Source organism: Neoarius graeffei, chromosome 23, assembly GCF_027579695.1.
Source record: "Neoarius graeffei isolate fNeoGra1 chromosome 23, fNeoGra1.pri, whole genome shotgun sequence".
Lineage (NCBI taxonomy): Eukaryota > Metazoa > Chordata > Actinopteri > Siluriformes > Ariidae > Neoarius > Neoarius graeffei.
Window position 1 is genome coordinate 45,695,537 of NC_083591.1, and position 17,746 is coordinate 45,713,282.

General features: G+C 45.0%; 1 protein-coding gene across 1 annotated transcript; it reads left to right on the top strand.

Annotated features, from left to right (window-relative positions):
* Positions 1-10,449: 10,449 nt before the first annotated feature.
* LOC132871235 (CD59A glycoprotein-like) lies at positions 10,450-13,926 on the top strand. Its single transcript, XM_060905356.1, has 4 exons — positions 10,450-10,556; positions 10,776-10,828; positions 13,146-13,265; positions 13,620-13,926. Exons 2-4 carry the CDS (start codon positions 10,780-10,782, stop codon positions 13,718-13,720), a joined length of 270 nt encoding a protein of 89 aa, XP_060761339.1. The 5' UTR covers positions 10,450-10,556; positions 10,776-10,779; the 3' UTR covers positions 13,721-13,926.
* The last annotated feature ends 3,820 nt before the right edge of the window (positions 13,927-17,746 follow it).

Consider the following 17,746-nt stretch of genomic DNA (forward strand, 5'->3'; position numbering starts at 1 on the left):
ATAGGTTTTATTAAAGTTTTATTACAGTTATTTATCTTAAACATGCAATTACAAGTCAAAAGTTTGGACACCCCTACTCATTCGTAGGTTTTTCTGTATTTTGACTACGTTCTATGTTGTAGAACAATACTGAAGACATCAAAACAATGAAATAACATACAGTAGCTTGCAAAAGTATTCACCCCCTTAGTGTTTGTCCTGTTTTGTTACATTCCAAGCTGGAATTAAAATGGATTTTTAGAGGGTTAGCACCATTTGATTTACACAACATGCCTACCACTTTAAAGGTGCAAATTGTTTTTTTTATTCTTATTATTTTTATTGTTTGTGTCACAAGAAAAAACAATAAAGAAGATAAAAAAACAGAAATATGGAGTGTGCATAGGTATTCACCCCCCAAAGCCAAAACTTTGTAGAGCCACCTTTTGCTGCAATTACAGTTGCAAGTCTCTTGGGGTATGTATCTATTAGCTTAGCACATCTAGCCACTGGGATTTTTTTCCCATTCCTCAAGGCAAAACTGCGCCAACTCTTTCAAGTTAGATGGGTTGCGTTGGTGTACAGTAATCTTCAAGTAATGCCGCAAATTTTCAATTGCATTAGCAGTATGTTTAGGGTCATTGTCCTGCTGGAATGTGAACCTTCGTCCCAGTCTCAACCAGTCTTTTAATTTCCCTGAGGGAACCTGCCCAAAGGGATCAGTAAAGTTCGATCTAATCTAATCTGCTGGAATGTGAACCTTCATCTCAGTCTCAATCCTCTGGCTGACTCAAACAGGTTTTCCTCCAGAATTGCCCTGTACTTAGTGCCATCCATATTTCCTTCAATCCTGACCAGCTTTCCTGTCCTGCAGATGAAAAACATCCCCACAGCATGATGCTGCCACCACCATGCTTCACTGTAGGAATGGTGCTCTCAGGGTGATGGGTTTGCACCACACATGGCGTTTCCCATGATGGCCAAAAAGTTCAGTTTTAGTCTCATCTGACCAGAGAATCTTCTTCCATGTGTTTGGGGAGTCTGACACATGCTGTTGGGCAAAGTCCAAATGTGTTTTTTTTTCTTTAAGCAATGGCTTTTTTCTGGCCACTCTTCCATAAAGCCCCACTCTGTGGAGTGTTTGGTTTAAAGTGGTCCTATGGACAGATACTCCCATCTCCGTTGTGGATCTTTGCAGCTCCTTCAGTGTTATCTTTGGTGTCTTTGTTGCATCTCTGATTAATGCCCTCCTTGCCTGGCCTGTGAGTTTTGGTGGGTGGCCTTCTCTTGTCAGGTTTGTAGTGGTGACATATTCTTTCCATTTTGCTATAATGGATTTAATGGTGCTCCCTGGGATATTCAAAGTTTGGGATTTTTTTTTTTTTATAACCCAACCCTGATCTATACTTCTCCACAACTTTGTCTCTGACCTGTTTGGAGGCTCCTTGGTTCTCATGTTGCTTGCTTAGTAGTGTTGCAGAGTCAGGGTCCTTCCAGAACAGGTTGATTTATACAGACATCATGTGACAGATCATGTGACACTTTGATTGCACACAGCCAGGTGGATCTTAATCAACTAATTATGTGACTTATGGTATGAAGTGAATTGGTTGGACCAGCTCTTATTTAGGGGTTTCATACGAAAGGAGGTGAATACCTATACATAATCCAGATTTCTGGGTTTTTTTTCATCTTAATTATTGTTTGTGTCACAATTAAAAAAAAAACAATTTCCACCTTTAAAAGTGGTAGGCATGCTGTGTAAATCAAATGGTACTAACCCCCAAAAATCCATTTTAATTCCAGCTTGTAATGCAACAAAACAGGACAAACACAAAGGGGGATGAATACTTTTGCAAGGCACTGTATATGGAATTATGTGGAAAACAAAAAAATTGTTAAACAAATTATGTTTCACATTTTAAATTCTTCAAAGTAGCCACCATTTACCTTGATGACAGCTTTGCACACTATTGGCATTATTTTCATGAGATAATCACCTGGAATCTGATATACATGATATACAGAGACATGATATACACATTGCTTAGCTTTATCGTGACAGTGAGATTTTACAGCAGTCTTTGCTGTTGGGCAATCTTTCCAGAAAACATGACACATTTGATACTTTAGTGAGTATTATGCAACAAAGGAATTTTAATGGCATGACTCCAGAGCAAACAGGTTTTTGCTTTTTGTAATCAGCCTGTTGCTTTAAACAATGAAAACACTTGTTATTAATTTTAATACTGTAATCAGAATGGAAGTTTCTTTTGCAGTGGTTCAAATAAATGTTTGTTCCTGAAAACTTGAATGCGTCCTTTCTATAATTTCAAATCTAGCATTTTCTTATGGATGCAACTTCACAACAACTTCCACAAGTGCACATAAAGGGCACATAAAGCACACATTTAAGGTGAGCAAAAGGTGTTTCTCACTTCATTGCCCAACATATAAAGTGAAGTGAAACTACTCACTGGAATTTTTATTCATATCATTTGTACTTTTATCGCACTGTGTATTCTTTGCTTGACTTTGAATTTCAGGTGTAGTCCTATACAATACCTACTGAAAGGCAGAGTGTGATAGCAGGAAATATGACTTCCCGCATATGAAAAACATCCAGGAAACTTGATAAAGGAAACATTCAGCATTCTCTGTTTGTTTTGCTGGTCTATGTATGTTTCAGGGAATTTAAATTGGTGTTTCCTTTATTGTTCAGTTTTAGACTTTAAAACTTTTTAGCCAAGTTTTAAAACTAAACAATAACTATGTTATTGTTTCTTATACTGATAATAATATATCACTTGTTTTCATTTTATTGTACCAGCAAGACTGTATATTAATACAAAAGGTAGGGATTCTTATGGAACGTGCTTTGTAAGTGAGGTCAAATATGAGCCCCTAGGAACCAGGGTGGGCCATCCCACATTTTTGAAAAAAATGAGTTAGAGAGTCTATGAGGTGGGGCATACAAGTGTAATTCATAAAAAATTTTACCTTTACTAGTGATGTCTTTCTATTCTAGTTTTTGTTAAATTCTGTACTTCAGAGATGCAACAAAACAAACTTTAAATTGAAATTTCTCAAAATCAAAAAAATGTGGGATGGCCCGCCCTCATATCTTTGTGCACCAGATTGCAAGAAATCACATGACTAATTGTAAGAGTATGAGCTATTTTGTACATTATTATGAAATCCTGTATTCTCTAGTGCATTCCTTTGTGAAAGTAGATAGTGCACATGCGTGCACGCATACACACACACACACACACACACACACACACACACACACACACACACACACAGAGGTCAAGTTCGACTGATAGAATGGTCATCCAGCCAATTCATCAGAGTCAGAGAAGAAAGAACAAATTCAAAGTCCACTGACGTAGGTTACGTCATTAACCTTACATACGTGAAAAGGCTTGAAGAAGCTGTCAATAAATTTAAGGTCTGAAATGAGATTGTATCAGACTATGTAGATAGTTAATGTAGAATTTACTTCACAGTGTTGTTTTGCTTAGTGATTCCAACTCACATTATCCATGGAAGAATATAAATATTCCAGCGGAGCTGGCTAGGTCAATCATAAACCAGCTAGCTATCCATATGTTAATGCTATTCAATGGTGTTTGGATTTATGTAGTTAGATAGCACTGTCACAATGAGCTAGCAAGTTAAAATCTTAGTGAAGTGTTTTTGGGCCATCTCTTGCCCCATTACATTTTACTATCATAGAAGAACTTTTATTTATCACAGATACACTTAAGCACAGTGAAATTCCTCTCTGTATTTAACCCATCTGAAACAGTGAACACACACACACACACACACACACACACAGAGCAGTGGGTAGCTATGCTACAGCACCCGAGGAGCATGTGGGGGTTAGGTGCTTAGCTCAAGGGCACTTCAGCCCAAGGCCACCCCATATTAACCTAACCACATGTTTTTGAACTGTGGAGGAAACTGCAGCACCCAGAGGAAACCCACACAAGCACAGGGAAAACATGCAAACTCCACACAGAAAGGCCCCCATCAGCCACTGGGCTCAAACTCAGAACCTTCTTGCTGTGAGGAGACAGTGCTAACGACTACATCACTGTGCTGCCCAATTGTAGCGGATCCAATTGTCCTATCAGCTACAATTGCTCTTATTATGCCTGTAGCAGTTCTCACACAGGGGCAGAGCACAGGAAGACGGCAAGACAGAGTTTAGGTTCGTGAAGCATTTTTTATTGTTACACTTTTCAGTGAACATGTAATCAAAGACGCACACACAACTGGCGTCTCGTTCGGGGGAGAGTCTCTCTGCTCTCGCTCTCCCTCCTTAATTAGGGCATGGTCACTGGGAAGACACACAAACACAGGTTAATTGCCATCAGGTGTAGTGATTCTGCCACTTACCTTCCCTGACTCCGCCCTCCTGTCACAGACCGATGCTTGACCACGCCCCCGCTGCCACATACCCCCACCGCCCGACTCAGGCCGGGCAGCCATCCGGCCTGCAGCCGACTCCCCCCCCCGACGGGAGAGGAAGTACGCCACAACCATCTGCGCCCCCGGCCTGTGGACCACCTTGAAGTTAAAGGGTTGGAGTGCCAGATACCAACGGGTGATCCGCGCGTTGGCATCCTTCATGCGGTGGAGCCACTGGAGGGGCGCGTGGTCCGAACAGAGGGTGAAAGGGCGTCCCAGCAGGTAGTAACGGAGGGCGAGGACCACCCACTTGATTGCCAAGCACTCTTTTTCAATCGTGTTGTATCGCCCCTCATGCACCCACAGCTTCCTACTGATGTATAAGACTGGGCGGTCCTCCCCCTCCACCTCCTGGGACAAAACAGCCCCCAGCCCTCTGTCCGACGCATCTGTTTATAACATAAAGGGGAGAGAAAAGTCAGGGGAGTGTAAAAGTGGCCCCCCACACAGTGCAGCCTTTACCTCAGAAAAAGCCTGCTGGCATTGCTCCGTCCACTGGACCGGATCTGGTGCCCCCTTTTTAGTCAGATCAGTCAGCGGGCTGGTGACGTCCGAATAATTAGGTATAAACCTACGATAGTAGCCAGCCAGCCCCAGGAACTGTCTCACCCCCTTTTTGGTCTTGGGCCTCAGGCAGGCCACAATTGCTGCTGTCTTGTTAATTTGGGGATGCACCTGCCCGTTGCCCAAGTGGAAGCCCAGATATCGTACTTCCACCCACCCAATCGCACACGTCTTCGGGTTGGCTGTGAGACCCGCTCGCCTCAGCGACCTAAGGACGGCCCTCAGATGTTCAAGGTGCCTCGGCCAGTCGTTACTATAGACAATGATGTCGTCAAGGTAGGCGGCCACATAGGTGGCGTGGGGGCGGAGGACCCTGTCCATCAGCCGCTGAAATGTAGCGGGCGCCCCAAACAATCCAAAAGAAAGTGTGACAAATTGGTGTAAGCCGAACGGTGTGGAAAAGGCTGTTTTTTCTCGGGATAGTGGAGTCAAGGGGATCTGCCAATAACCCTTTGTTAAATCCAGTGTCGAATAAAAGCGAGCCATGCCTAGTCGATCGAGCAACTCATCAATACGAGGCATTGGGTACGCGTCAAATTTAGACACCACGTTGACTTTTCTATAGTCCACACAGAACCAGACCGACCCGTCAGCCTTGGGTACCAAGACCACCGGGCTGCTCGAGTCACTGTGGGACTCCTCGATGATGCCCATTTCGAGCATGGCCTCGAGTTCTTCCCGAACCACTTTTTTCTTGTGTTCGGGTAGCCTGTAAGGGCGGCTACGCACTATCACCCCCGGGGGCGTCTCAATGTGGTGCTCTATGAGGTTGGTGCAGCCAGGCAGGGGTGAGAACACATCCGAAAACTCCGTCTGCAACTGGGCAACCTCCGCGAGTTGGGTCGGGGAGAGGTGGTCTCCACAGGGGACTGGAGAGGTACATGATGCTAATGTTCCTTTTTGAACCTCCGGCCCCAGCTCCACCTTCTCCAGAACTACCGACACCAACGCCACGGGGACCTCCTCGTTCCAGAGTTTGAGCAGATTGAGGTGGTAAATCTGTAGCGCCCCACCCCTGTCCGTTCGCCTCACCTCATAGTCGACGTCCTCGACTCGCCGTGTGACCTCAGAGCGTCCTTGCCACTTGGCGACTAATTTAGAGCTCGATGTGGGCAACAGTACGAATACTTTATCTCCCGGTGCGAACTCTCTAAGGCGCGTACCCTTGTCGTACAGGCGGGTTTGCCGTTCTTGGGCCTGCCGCAAATTCTCCTGGGTTAGGTGTGTGAGTGTGTGGAGTTTTGCGCACAGGTCAATAACGTATTGAATTTCATTTTTACTTGGTGAAGGTCCCTCCTCCCAATTTTCTCGCAGCACATCTAAAATGCCGCGTGGCTTATGCCCATATAATAATTCAAACGGGGAGAGCCCCGTGGAGGCTTGGGGGACCTCTCGCACTGCAAATAACAAGGGTTCGAGCCATTTATCCCAGTTACGTGCGTCCTCACTTACGAATTTTTTAATTATGTTCTTGAGGGTGCGATTAAACCGTTCAACTAAACCGTCCGTTTGTGGGTGATACACGCTGGTGCGGATCGGCTTAATACCTAATAACCCATACAGTTCGTTCAGTGTTTGTGACATAAACGAGGTGCCTTGATCAGTCAGAATCTCTTTCGGGATTCCAACTCGGGAGATAATGCGGAAGAGTGCCTCTGCAATACTGCGTGCTGAGATATTGCAAAGAGGCACTGCTTCCGGGTATCGCGTTGCATAGTCCACCAGAACTAATATAAAGCGGTACCCTCATGTTGACCGATCTAATGGCCCGACGAGATCCATCCCAATTCTTTCGAACGGGGTCTTGATTAACGGTAGAGGGCACAAAGGCGCTTTTGGAATGGCCGCTGGATTTACTAACTGGCATTCGCGGCACGCCGTACACCACCTACGGACATCGTCGCGAATCCCCAGCCAATAGAATCGGGCCATTATTCGGGCTAGTGTCTTATCCTGCCCCAAGTGTCCAGCCATGGGATTAAAGTAAGCCGCCTGGAATACCAATTCCCGGCGGCTTTTTGGAATCAAAAGCTGTGTGATTTGCGCTTTCGTCTGAGTGTCCTGCGTCACTCGGTATAATCTATCTTTCATAATAGAAAAATAGGGGAAGGACGGGGTGGCGTTCGGCGGGAACGTTTGACCATCGATTACTCTCACTTGGTCAAATGCATGCCGCAGAGTCTCGTCTCACGACTGCTCTAACGGGAAATCCGCCAGGGATTCCCCGAGAGAGGGAGGAGCCTGTGGCTCCTCACTCTGACGCGGAGATGACGCAGATGGCTCTGTGACAGTGGCTCCCGCCAAGGTGACACCGGGACCTCCCCCTGCTGAAATATGGCAGGACCCACTCTTCACTAAATGACTCATCAACTCCCCGAATCCCGGACAATCAGTCCCCAAAATTATCGAGTGGGTGAGGTGAGGATTAACAGCCGCCTTTACTATAAATTTCTCCCCTCGGAAAAAAATGTGGACCGACACCAAAAGGTAGCTGTGAACATCCCCGTGCACACACAACAGCTTCACCCCCTGTGCTCCCCCCAATGCCTCGTCTTGCACCAGGCTTTGGTGAATTGAGGTCTGATTACAACCAGAATCCACCAACACCTGATATGTATCCCCTTGAATACTCACCGGTATGCGATACGCTCCGGCTCGATCGAGGGCGGCTCCTGGCACGTCAGGGATCAGAACCACCACGGCCACCTCCATTACCGTGCACTGCTGTTGGAGGTGGCCCGGCTCCCCGCAGTGCCAGCAAACCGGCCCGGGCTTTCTCTCTGCACCGGCGCTCTGGGGCTCACTCACCTGAGGGGGGGGAGAGACAGACACAGAAGGTAGAAATTGGACGGCACCGCGGGTCCGGCAGGCCGGCTGGGGTGGCGCCGGCCCCCGCCTCCACAGTGGGGGAACAGGGCGAGGACGAGACACAGGATGAGAGAGAGAGAGAGAGAGAAGGGGAGGAGAGAGAAGAGGCTGTCAGTTGTCCTGCCGCTGGGACAGCCGCCAAATGGTCCTCCGCCAGCTTGATTGCCTGATCCAGCGACGCCGGGCGGTGGCACTGGACCCACTCCGCGGTTCCTGCTGGCAAGTGTGCAATGAATTGTTCCAGTACCACCTGGTCGATGATCCCCTCAGCGTCACGGTTGTTGGCCCTCAACCACCACCAGCAGGCGTCCCGGAGTTGCTGGCCAAATGCGAACGGCCATCCGACTTCCTCCAAGCGCAAAGCTCGGAAGCGCTGACACTGCTGCTCGGGGGTGCGCCCCACATGCTGGAGGATGGCCTGGCGAAGGTCCACGTAGGCCAGCCAGCGGCGGGGAGCTGTAGCACGGCCAGCTGCGCCTCTCCCGTTAGCAGGGGGAGAAGGCACGCCACGCGCTGCTCCATTGGCCACCCTGAGGTCTCTGCGACTTGCTCAAAGAGCGTGAGGAATGCCTCGGGGTCGTCCTGCGGGCCCATCTTTGTTAGGGTGAGGGGGGACGGGCCCGCGATGGGAGCGTTGGTAGACCCCGCCGACGCGAGGAGGTGCCGGAACGCCTGACGATCTTCTTGTTGGGCCAACACCAGGGCCTCGAACCGCTGTTCCTGCTCCTTTCAGAGGGTGACTAGCGCCTGGTGCTGGCTTTGCTGGGCCGTGGCGAGAGCGTGGATCAGGTCGGCGAACGGGGAAGACTCCATGGGGCTGTTCTGCGCTCCAGAAATTGTCCCGGGTTTCGGCACCACTGTAGCGGTTCTCACACAGGGGTGGAGCACAGGAAGACGGCAAGACAGAGTTTAGGTTTGTGAAGCGTTTTTTATTGTTACACTTTTCAGTGAACATGTAATCAAAGATGCACACACAACTGGCGTCTCGTTTGGGGGAGAGTCTGCTCTCGCTCTCCCTCCTTAAATAGGGCGTGGTCACTGGGAAGACACACAAACACAGGTTAATTGCCATCAGGTGTAGTGATTCTGCCACTTACCTTCCCTGACTCCGCCCTCCTGTCACAGACCGATGCTTGACCATGCCCCCGCTGCCACAATGCCATATGCCTATAATTATGATGCAGAAAAGGAAATGACAGAGGAGCATTCACTCCTTTTTCAAGCCAAACCGTGTAAGCGGATTTATAAATAGATTAACTTCATGTACTAGATAACTCAGTTGTTCTTGTTGTTTTTGCATTCCTTAATGTGTCTTATATCAGTGAACATTTAGTTAATGAAAGGCTACCTGTTTGGCAATTATTAAGTTCAATAAATCATTCTTTATTACTGCTCTGGGGTGGGTTTCCTGATAATGTTGCAATTTAGGGCTAAAGAGGGAGTTGAAAGACACTCTTAAGCAACGAACATTGTTTCTGTACATGGTTTTCCCAAACTCACTCGTAAGAAGGTCTCTTTAAGAGCAACTTTGCCAAGAGCGTCTTTGCAATGTGCATCCTCAATATAGGGGCCTTTCACATGACATCATCGTAACAGTGGATTTGCTTATGCAGCCATGTTGCCTGGCAAGCTTTGTGTTTGACAACGACCGGCACAAGTGTACACCAGCGATTATAAGCCCAATTCAGGAAATATCTACAGATAAACTTGTCAAAAGTTACATCTAAAAGAATAATGCCAAGGACATGTAGTGCTTTTGGATGTAATAACAGACATGGCGATGAGCTTGGTATAACTTTTCACTGCTTCCCGGCAAACCCAGAAAGAGGAGAAAAATGGAGAGCTGCAGTTAAACAGGAAGACTGGAAGATAACACAGTATTCCCATGTGTGTGGAGAACATTTTATATCATGTTAGTGTGCTTTGTGCAAAGTTAAAATGTATTTCTGGCTGTGGGCTTTGGATGTGATATAATTTTATTAGACCTAGTGCTTGGTGAGACTAGTAGCATGTTAGTTATGTACTGATAATGTAAACTCAACTAAACACCATAAAATATGCTAGATCTCGGCCCTGGCTTGTTTATGACTGTTAGAAGTCCAGAGCTTACTTTTGTCATAATAAAGTATTTTTATTTATCAGGAGCTTCCCATAACATTCTGGCATGAAACCTGCCTCGGAATGTTGGTAGACATCTGTCCTTTTCTCTGCCTTTAGTATCTCCAGTATTTTTAGAAATCCCAAATACGGAATAGTTCAGAATGTTGTAGTATCCCAAATCCGGTAGCTTGTTTGCCGTACACTTTTCAAGTGGAATAAATACATTTGTATGTAAATTAATAAGAAGAAATCTTTATTTTTGTCACAAAACACCCACCCCACACACACACACCCACACCCTTTTTTGAGAATGTATGCAAACATGTTTTCCTTGTTCTAGAGACGGAAAGTTGCATGTGTAAAACAAACACCCATTGTTCCACCGATTCTGAACATTCGCACCCACTGTCAGGAAAGGCAAGCTCCGCCCCTGACCAAGAGGGTTGGAAGTTGCATCTGAGATTTATTTAAAGGAGGAAAGATAAACTGGTGGAACTCAGAGCTGGTACACAGTCAAATCTCAGAGACTCCTTTCACCTTTACTGCACTCTTAAACATTGAAGGTAAGATCTACAGTATTATACATAGAATAATATCATTCTAATGGAGTTGCTGAATGAATTTATTTATTTGCTTTCAGTATACGTATAAAAATTAAATTTCAGTCAGATTTTATAGTTTATGTGTCACTATTGTGTAACAGCCAAACTTTATCCCCCTGGGCATTTTTGCAATTAGCCAATAGCGATTTTGAATAAGTTATTTTTTAAATCCCATTGCAGAAAAATGAAGACTTTGGTCCTGACTCTGGTTCTTGCCCTGATGTTGATGAGTGGTGAGTGACAACAGGGTCAACAGAAAATTTGTTTTAAAACACAATCTGCTTCATATTTCTGTGATGCCTATCATCAGGTCCACCGACGGGGGACAAACAGGTATGTTGTCCCGGGCCCAGGAATGGGGAGGGCCCAGAACTGGGCTCTCATGAAGTTGCGATTATTTTATTTCATTTCAAAATGTGTTGATTTGGGGGAGAAATGTACTATATTTGCATTCAATAAATGATTTCTAGATCTTTTGCCTTTATTGTCTTTGAAAAAGGTGTCAAGAACCCCCTACCACCCCTAATGCAAAAATGGTTTGGTCTGACTCTTTGATTAAGGGGAAAAAACGACATCGTTCGATCATAGCGCTTCGACAATCAGCGTGCGTGCCATTTGCCAACATGCACAAGTCAGGAGCACAGAATAGAAAAGAGAAAAAGAGAGGAAGAAACCAAGAGACTCAGGGGCTCACTGCATAAATATTTAAAAAAAGATTCAGATGATGCAGCAGGTACTAGCAAAGGCAGTGGGGCAGCTGAGCCAGGTAAGACACAGCCAACTTTTTCCAGCCCCGTAAAGTAACCCCAACCAAGGCACGCGCGGCATGCAATTCATGTTACAAACGAGGGGAGAGCAAGTCACACTGAACACCATATCAAACGCACAGGGCATTGAATCATTTCATAACCACAACGGCTTAATAACATTGTGTTTCATATATCTGATTGAAGCTAAGAATATTCACATTAGCCCGCAATCATATCCCGCCGTTTCTCGAGCGGTGTGTTCTTCTCTGCTTTTCACACTGGACAGTACGCACGCACAGTATACTATGTTCGCCCCCAGCCCTGTCCGAAATCCCCCGTCCATCGCTGCTCCTTCAAGAGCACCCCAATCGCGTGATTATAGTAGACTATCCACGAGTTTAGGAAGGCATTGCGGGGGCTGTCGCATGCAGACTTGGGGCGTAACAGAATACATTTAATGGCATTTGGTTAAAGGATACAAAATAACAGTAACCGCTTATTCCGTTACAGAGACTGGGATAAGAGAGGTGTGTGTGGGGGTTGGCCCGGGGGGGGGCATTCAGAGCATTTTGTCCCGGGCCCAGCCAAAGCTGTCAGCGGCCCTGCCTATCATTAATGCCTATCAATAACTACTATGTACAGGTAGATGATGAGTCAGGAAGCAAGTGCAAGAACAAGTTGGCAAAATAAAAAAAATCAATAAGGATCATCCTGGATAAATATGAAACATGAACATGGATAAAAGGCTAGGTTCAAATCAGGACATCCAAAGACAAACCTGAGAAAATGACTTATACCGATTAAGACAAGTGCATGATACCGTAAGACATTGCAAACAAAGGAACAGACGGGCCTAATTAGTACACATTAGATAACCAAGCAGCAACAGAACTGAGTTCGAGACAGGACAAAAACAAAGTTGTGACAATGCTTAAAAAAAAAAAGCACAGGGAGAGAACTCAAATGTGCACTAAAAAGGGGAATTCATAAAAGTCACAAAATACAGTACAAGTCAAAAGTTTGGACATGCCTTCTAATCAATGTTTTTTCTTCATTTTTATGAATTAAAAGTCACTTCATGTCTGAAAGTAATGATGGATGTCGTTTCTCTACTTAGTTGAGCGGTTCTTGATATAATATGGATTACTACAGTTATTACTACAGATTACTACAGTTACAGTTACTACAGTTATACTATAGGGCTATTTACTGGTTGATCTCAAACAGAAGGCAAGAAACTCGTCCGCTAATTAACTTCTGGCAAGACACCTGTTAATTGAAAAGCATTCCAGGTGATTCCCTCATGAAGCTGGTTAAAATAATGCCAATAGTGTGCAAAGTGTCATCAAGGCAAACGGTGGCTACTTTGAAGAATCTAAAATATGAAACATTTTTTGTTTAACACTTTTGTTTACTGCATAATTCCATATGTGTTCCATAGGTTATTTCATAGTTTTGATGTCTTCAGTATTGTTCTACAGTGGCGAAAATACAAAATACAGAAAAACCTATGAATGAGTAGAGGAGGGGTGTCCAAACTTTCGACTTGTACTGTATTTCATCAGTCATGCTGACCGAGAATCTGAAGGAAGGAAGGATACCAGTCAGGGCATCTACTTAATCATATTAGCATAGTCACAGTTGGCTGTCCTATTTCATAAAGATGCAATGGCAGACTTGATGATGTTCGACTGGTGCTGCTGTTATGCAGAAAGGAGAATACAACAGATATTAAAATGATCAAAAACAGCCCATTAGGCTGATTTAGAAATTAATTAATTAATCTCCACTTTGGTTACAGGTTCTGCTCTGAAATGCTACCATTGTGTTCCTCGTTATGATGGCAGCTGTACTACCACTACTGAAACCTGCGGCTATAAGAAAGACGCCTGTGTCTCTGCTTACTTCACCAACCGCCCCTGTATGTCTCTTTTTGTGTTTCTTTATGATCATTGCACCCCTGAGATTGTTAATATAACATAACAGCACTGCAGATCTTAAATATAAAACTGAATCTAACAATCTCTGTAGTACACTGTTTAGAAAACATGGCACATTCAGGATAAGAGCTTTGGCTTTTCTCTACTCATGCACCCCTAACCTCACGCACGCACATGACTTACACGTGCCACGTTAATAATAACCCCCTAGCTCCCCAAACACCTCCCACTGCACACTAAACCACGCCCACACCTGCTAGAATTAAAACATGCTAATTATATCAGTTTGTTCAGAGGGACTTGTACTGACTGCTCAATGTTCTTTCTCTCTTTAGTTACCTATTTCAGGAGATGCATCTCTAGGTCAGATTGCCTCATTCTCCAGGCCAGTCCTAGCATTAAAGCCCGATGCTGTCAGAGTGACCTCTGCAATTAGGACACTGCTGGCCCATGAACATGCTTGATCTAAAAGATGATCTCTTCACTATTCCTGTTTTCTGTTCATTTTAGTTTTCAATTATATATTCAGCAACATCAGGAGGCTCTTCGGTTCTTTATCTGGGTTTGTTTTTATTCATACAAAGCCTGAAAAACCTGTTCTGAAAAAAAAATGCTTTTTAAATAAAGTCCTTCCCACAGCAAGTTTGATATTTTAATTTACTTTTGTCAGGATTTACAAGGTGGTGGAGCAGGAAGACAAAAGCATCCTGACTATTACATACAGTATTTATAGAGTTAATATATTAACTGAATCAAATTTGATGTTCTTCTACATTGGACTGAGCACTCTTTGTAAGGTATCTTCACCTCTTGCCCTCAGGCTCAGCAATTACACTCTCACAGACCAGTCTTCTCTTGTCACTCAGAGACGCTCTGGGGTGGTTCGCAAAAAAAAAAGAGACAGGAAGATAGTTTTCACAGTCTTTTATTTACAAATCACCAAAGATGAAGAATCTACATAGACCTTTATATGTCTGTGTGTAGGGAGGGAGAAAGAGTGTGTGTGTGGGAGAGTGACATCACTGCAACTGTGTGTGTGTGTTTGTTGGTATCTGTGACTGGGTCAGTCTTGTGAACTTATCAGTAGTTCTTCTCAATGTTGACAGAGAAAAGAATGCATGAAACCTTGGTCTGAGCAGGTCACATCTTATTTACATCAATCACGAGCATAATGTTCTGATCGAATGTTCAGATGTATGTGTGTGTGTGAGTGAAACCTTGGATCAATCATGAGCACATTTCATATCAGCAGATGTTCTTACAGAATGTTCAAAAAAATATTAATATTACGCACAACTTAATCTCTATAACACAGACCAATATGTCCTTACGACAGTAATGGAGTTTTTAAACAAAATATACTGTCTCTAGCTGAGACAGAAGGTCACAGAAGAAATTAATGCCTTCTTGGTTGTTTTAAACAGAAATACTATTTCTAGCTGAAATAGTAAAATTGAATAGAGTACAATAAATCCTTAACACTCTTCATGGCATGAAATTAAATTTACAGGTGCTCAGCCATCAGCTACTTTACAAGCATGAAAATATTATGAAAGAAGAGAACACAACCTATACTGACCTATTGAGGTTTTTCACCCACGTGACCAAGTCATGTGAGGCTGCCATTTTGGACGTCACGGCTCGAATCAGTTTGAATGCGAGGAAGGCGACAAACGAAAAACATAAAAGAAAAAGGAGCGAGATGCAGAAAACACCTTCACTATCCAGCGACGTAGGGCATTTACAGGGCGAGCAGAGGGAGAGGTATTTGCAAAAATTGAGGTTAGCAGGCTTAGAGAACGACGTTTACCTGCTTCCACCAGGATTGTTCACTGACGTACGGAAGTACACGAAGCCCTCGTCTTTACCTGACTTCGGCCCACGTGATCTGTATACCTATGTCGTTAAAAACCCATCGCCATACACAGGTATTGATCTGAAAGTGTATAAGAGTTTGGATACCTACAAATATTTTGTGTCAGGCTGGGTAACATGCCTACATCAGTGGGTCGTCCCTGGAGCCGGTGGTCGCCATCTTATTACAGCTAAGGTTTGTTCACATTTTCATTTACTTTCGGTCCTCAGGATAAACAAAATGTTATTAAATGTCATTGAAATAACTTCTTAGTCTGTTGAGACATGGCCCGTTATAAATTTGCTGTTACCAGGCAATGACCAAGAACTGTATTATTAGGGTCGGTGTCTGTGTTGTAGCAGTGCACTAGCAACTAGCTGTTAGCACTAGCTAATGTCAACAACATCATAGCTGGTATGTTACTGTAGCAATGTTTACGTTCAGTCATTTGGATGACTGTTAAAACCTTTCAGTCTCAAGTTTTTCCTTTACTGTATTTACTAGTTTACTGTAATTATGATCCGGCAGCTATTTACACCGGATCCAGTGTAAATAGCTGCCGGAGCGCGCTCCGGCTTGCTCCCCCTCAAATTAAGCAGCGCGCTCCGGCTTGCTCCCGGAGCACTCTGGGAGCAAGCCGGAGCGCACTGCTTAATTTGAGGGGGAGCAAGCCGGAGCGTGCTCTGGAACCTCGGCCAGAGCACTCCGGGAGCAAGCCGGAGCGCTCTCCGGAACCTCGGCTGGAGCGCTCCGGGAATGGCAGGCTTGAGACAGGAAACATGAAATGTTGGGGATATCTGACTATGAGGGGGGAGCTCTAGCCTTGTAGGAAATCTCATTAATTCTCCTGAACCCCTTGACTGGGCCGATATACCAGTCTTGAAGAATTTGGCAGGTGTTTGATGGCCTGAGATTCTTGGTGGCAACTCATACTCTGTCACCAGGAGCAAAATCTGGGTTGTTACCCCTGTGTTTGTCAGCATATTCCTTATACTTGGCATTGACTATTTCGATGCGTTGATGTACTTCTTCCCAGATGGTTTGGCTGTGTGAAAACCAGTCTTCAACAGCTTGGACTTGTGCTGGGGTATCGTCCCAGGGGAACAAGAGGGGCTGGTAGTCAAGTATGCACTGGAAAGGGGTTAGTTGCATCGTAGAGTGCTTCAAAGAGTTTTGTGCATACTCGGCCTATGGGATGAAACATGCCCATTCCCCCAGGTTCCTCATGCAAAAGATTCGCAGGAAGCATCCGATCTCTTGCTTTGCCCTCTCCGCTTGTCCATTCGATTGAGGGTGATAACCTGATGTGAGACTGACTGACACTCCAAGTCGTTCCATGAAGCATGACCATAGCCATGAAATGAACTGTGGACCTCTGTCACTGACTATGTCCTCGAGGATGCCAAAGTATCTGAATATGTGCTGGAACAATAGCTTGGCGGTCTGGAGTGCAGTCGGGATGCCTGGTAATGGAAAGAGTTGAAGTACTTTAGAGAATCTGTCAACAATAACTATGATGATAGTGTTTCCCATGGAAGGCAGTAGATCCATGATAAAATCAAGGGCTATGTGTGACCAGGGTCTCTGTGGTACTGGGAAAGGACAAAGTTTACCCATTGGCAGGGTACAAGGAACTTTTGCCTGGGCACACTCGGAGCAAGATGCAATGAACTGATTGATTTCTGTGAGCATGTTTTCCCACCAGTATTTGTTGCTTAACATCTGGTGAGTTTGTTGGCTACCAGGATGTCCTGTGGTGGGAGACGTGTGGGTCCAGGTGATAAGTCACCCTCGGAACTGCTTAGGGACATAGAGTAGACCAGGTGGAAGGCTCACAGGAACTGTTCTGGGCGGAGAGTCTCTTATCTGCTGATCTAAGTCCTAAGTAATGGATTGCACGAAGCAGTAGGGTGGAAGAATTGCATGGGTAATAAAATCCTGCTGTAAGGAGGCAAAGGTGCGTGACAGAGCATCCGCCTTAGCGTTCCAAGATCCTGGGTGGAACGAGATTGTGAAATTGAATCAGGTAAAGAAGATAACCCATCTGGCCTGGCGTGGATTGAGACGCTTAGCCTTCTTGAGGTATTCTAGGTTTTTGTGGTCAGTGAGTATTGTGAAGGGATGAGTGGCTCCCTCCAGCCAGTGTCTTCACTCCTCAAGAGCAAGTTTGATGGCTAAGAGTTCACATTCAAGAGAATCACCTACATCATAGTTTCTTTCAGCAGACGTGAGCTTCTTTGAAAAGAACGCCACCGGATGAAGTTTGTGCTTCTCACCACAACGTTGAGATAGGATCCCTCCAACCCCTGTGTCAGATGCATCGACCTCTACGACGAAAGGTGTAGTTGGGTCAGGATGCTGTAGAACTGGGGCTGAGATGAACATTCTCTTAAGTCAATTGAAGGCTTCTTCAGCAGAGGGATTCCACTGCAGTCGTTTGGGTCCCTTCTTAAGCAAGGCTGTTGGGGAGTGGGCTGCAATTGTGCTGAAACCTCAAATGAAATGTCGATATAGGTTTACAAAACCCAAGAATCGTTGAAGTTCCTTGATAGAGGTAGGTACAGGCCAGGACATGACTGCAGGAACCTTGTGGGAATCCGTGCTTAC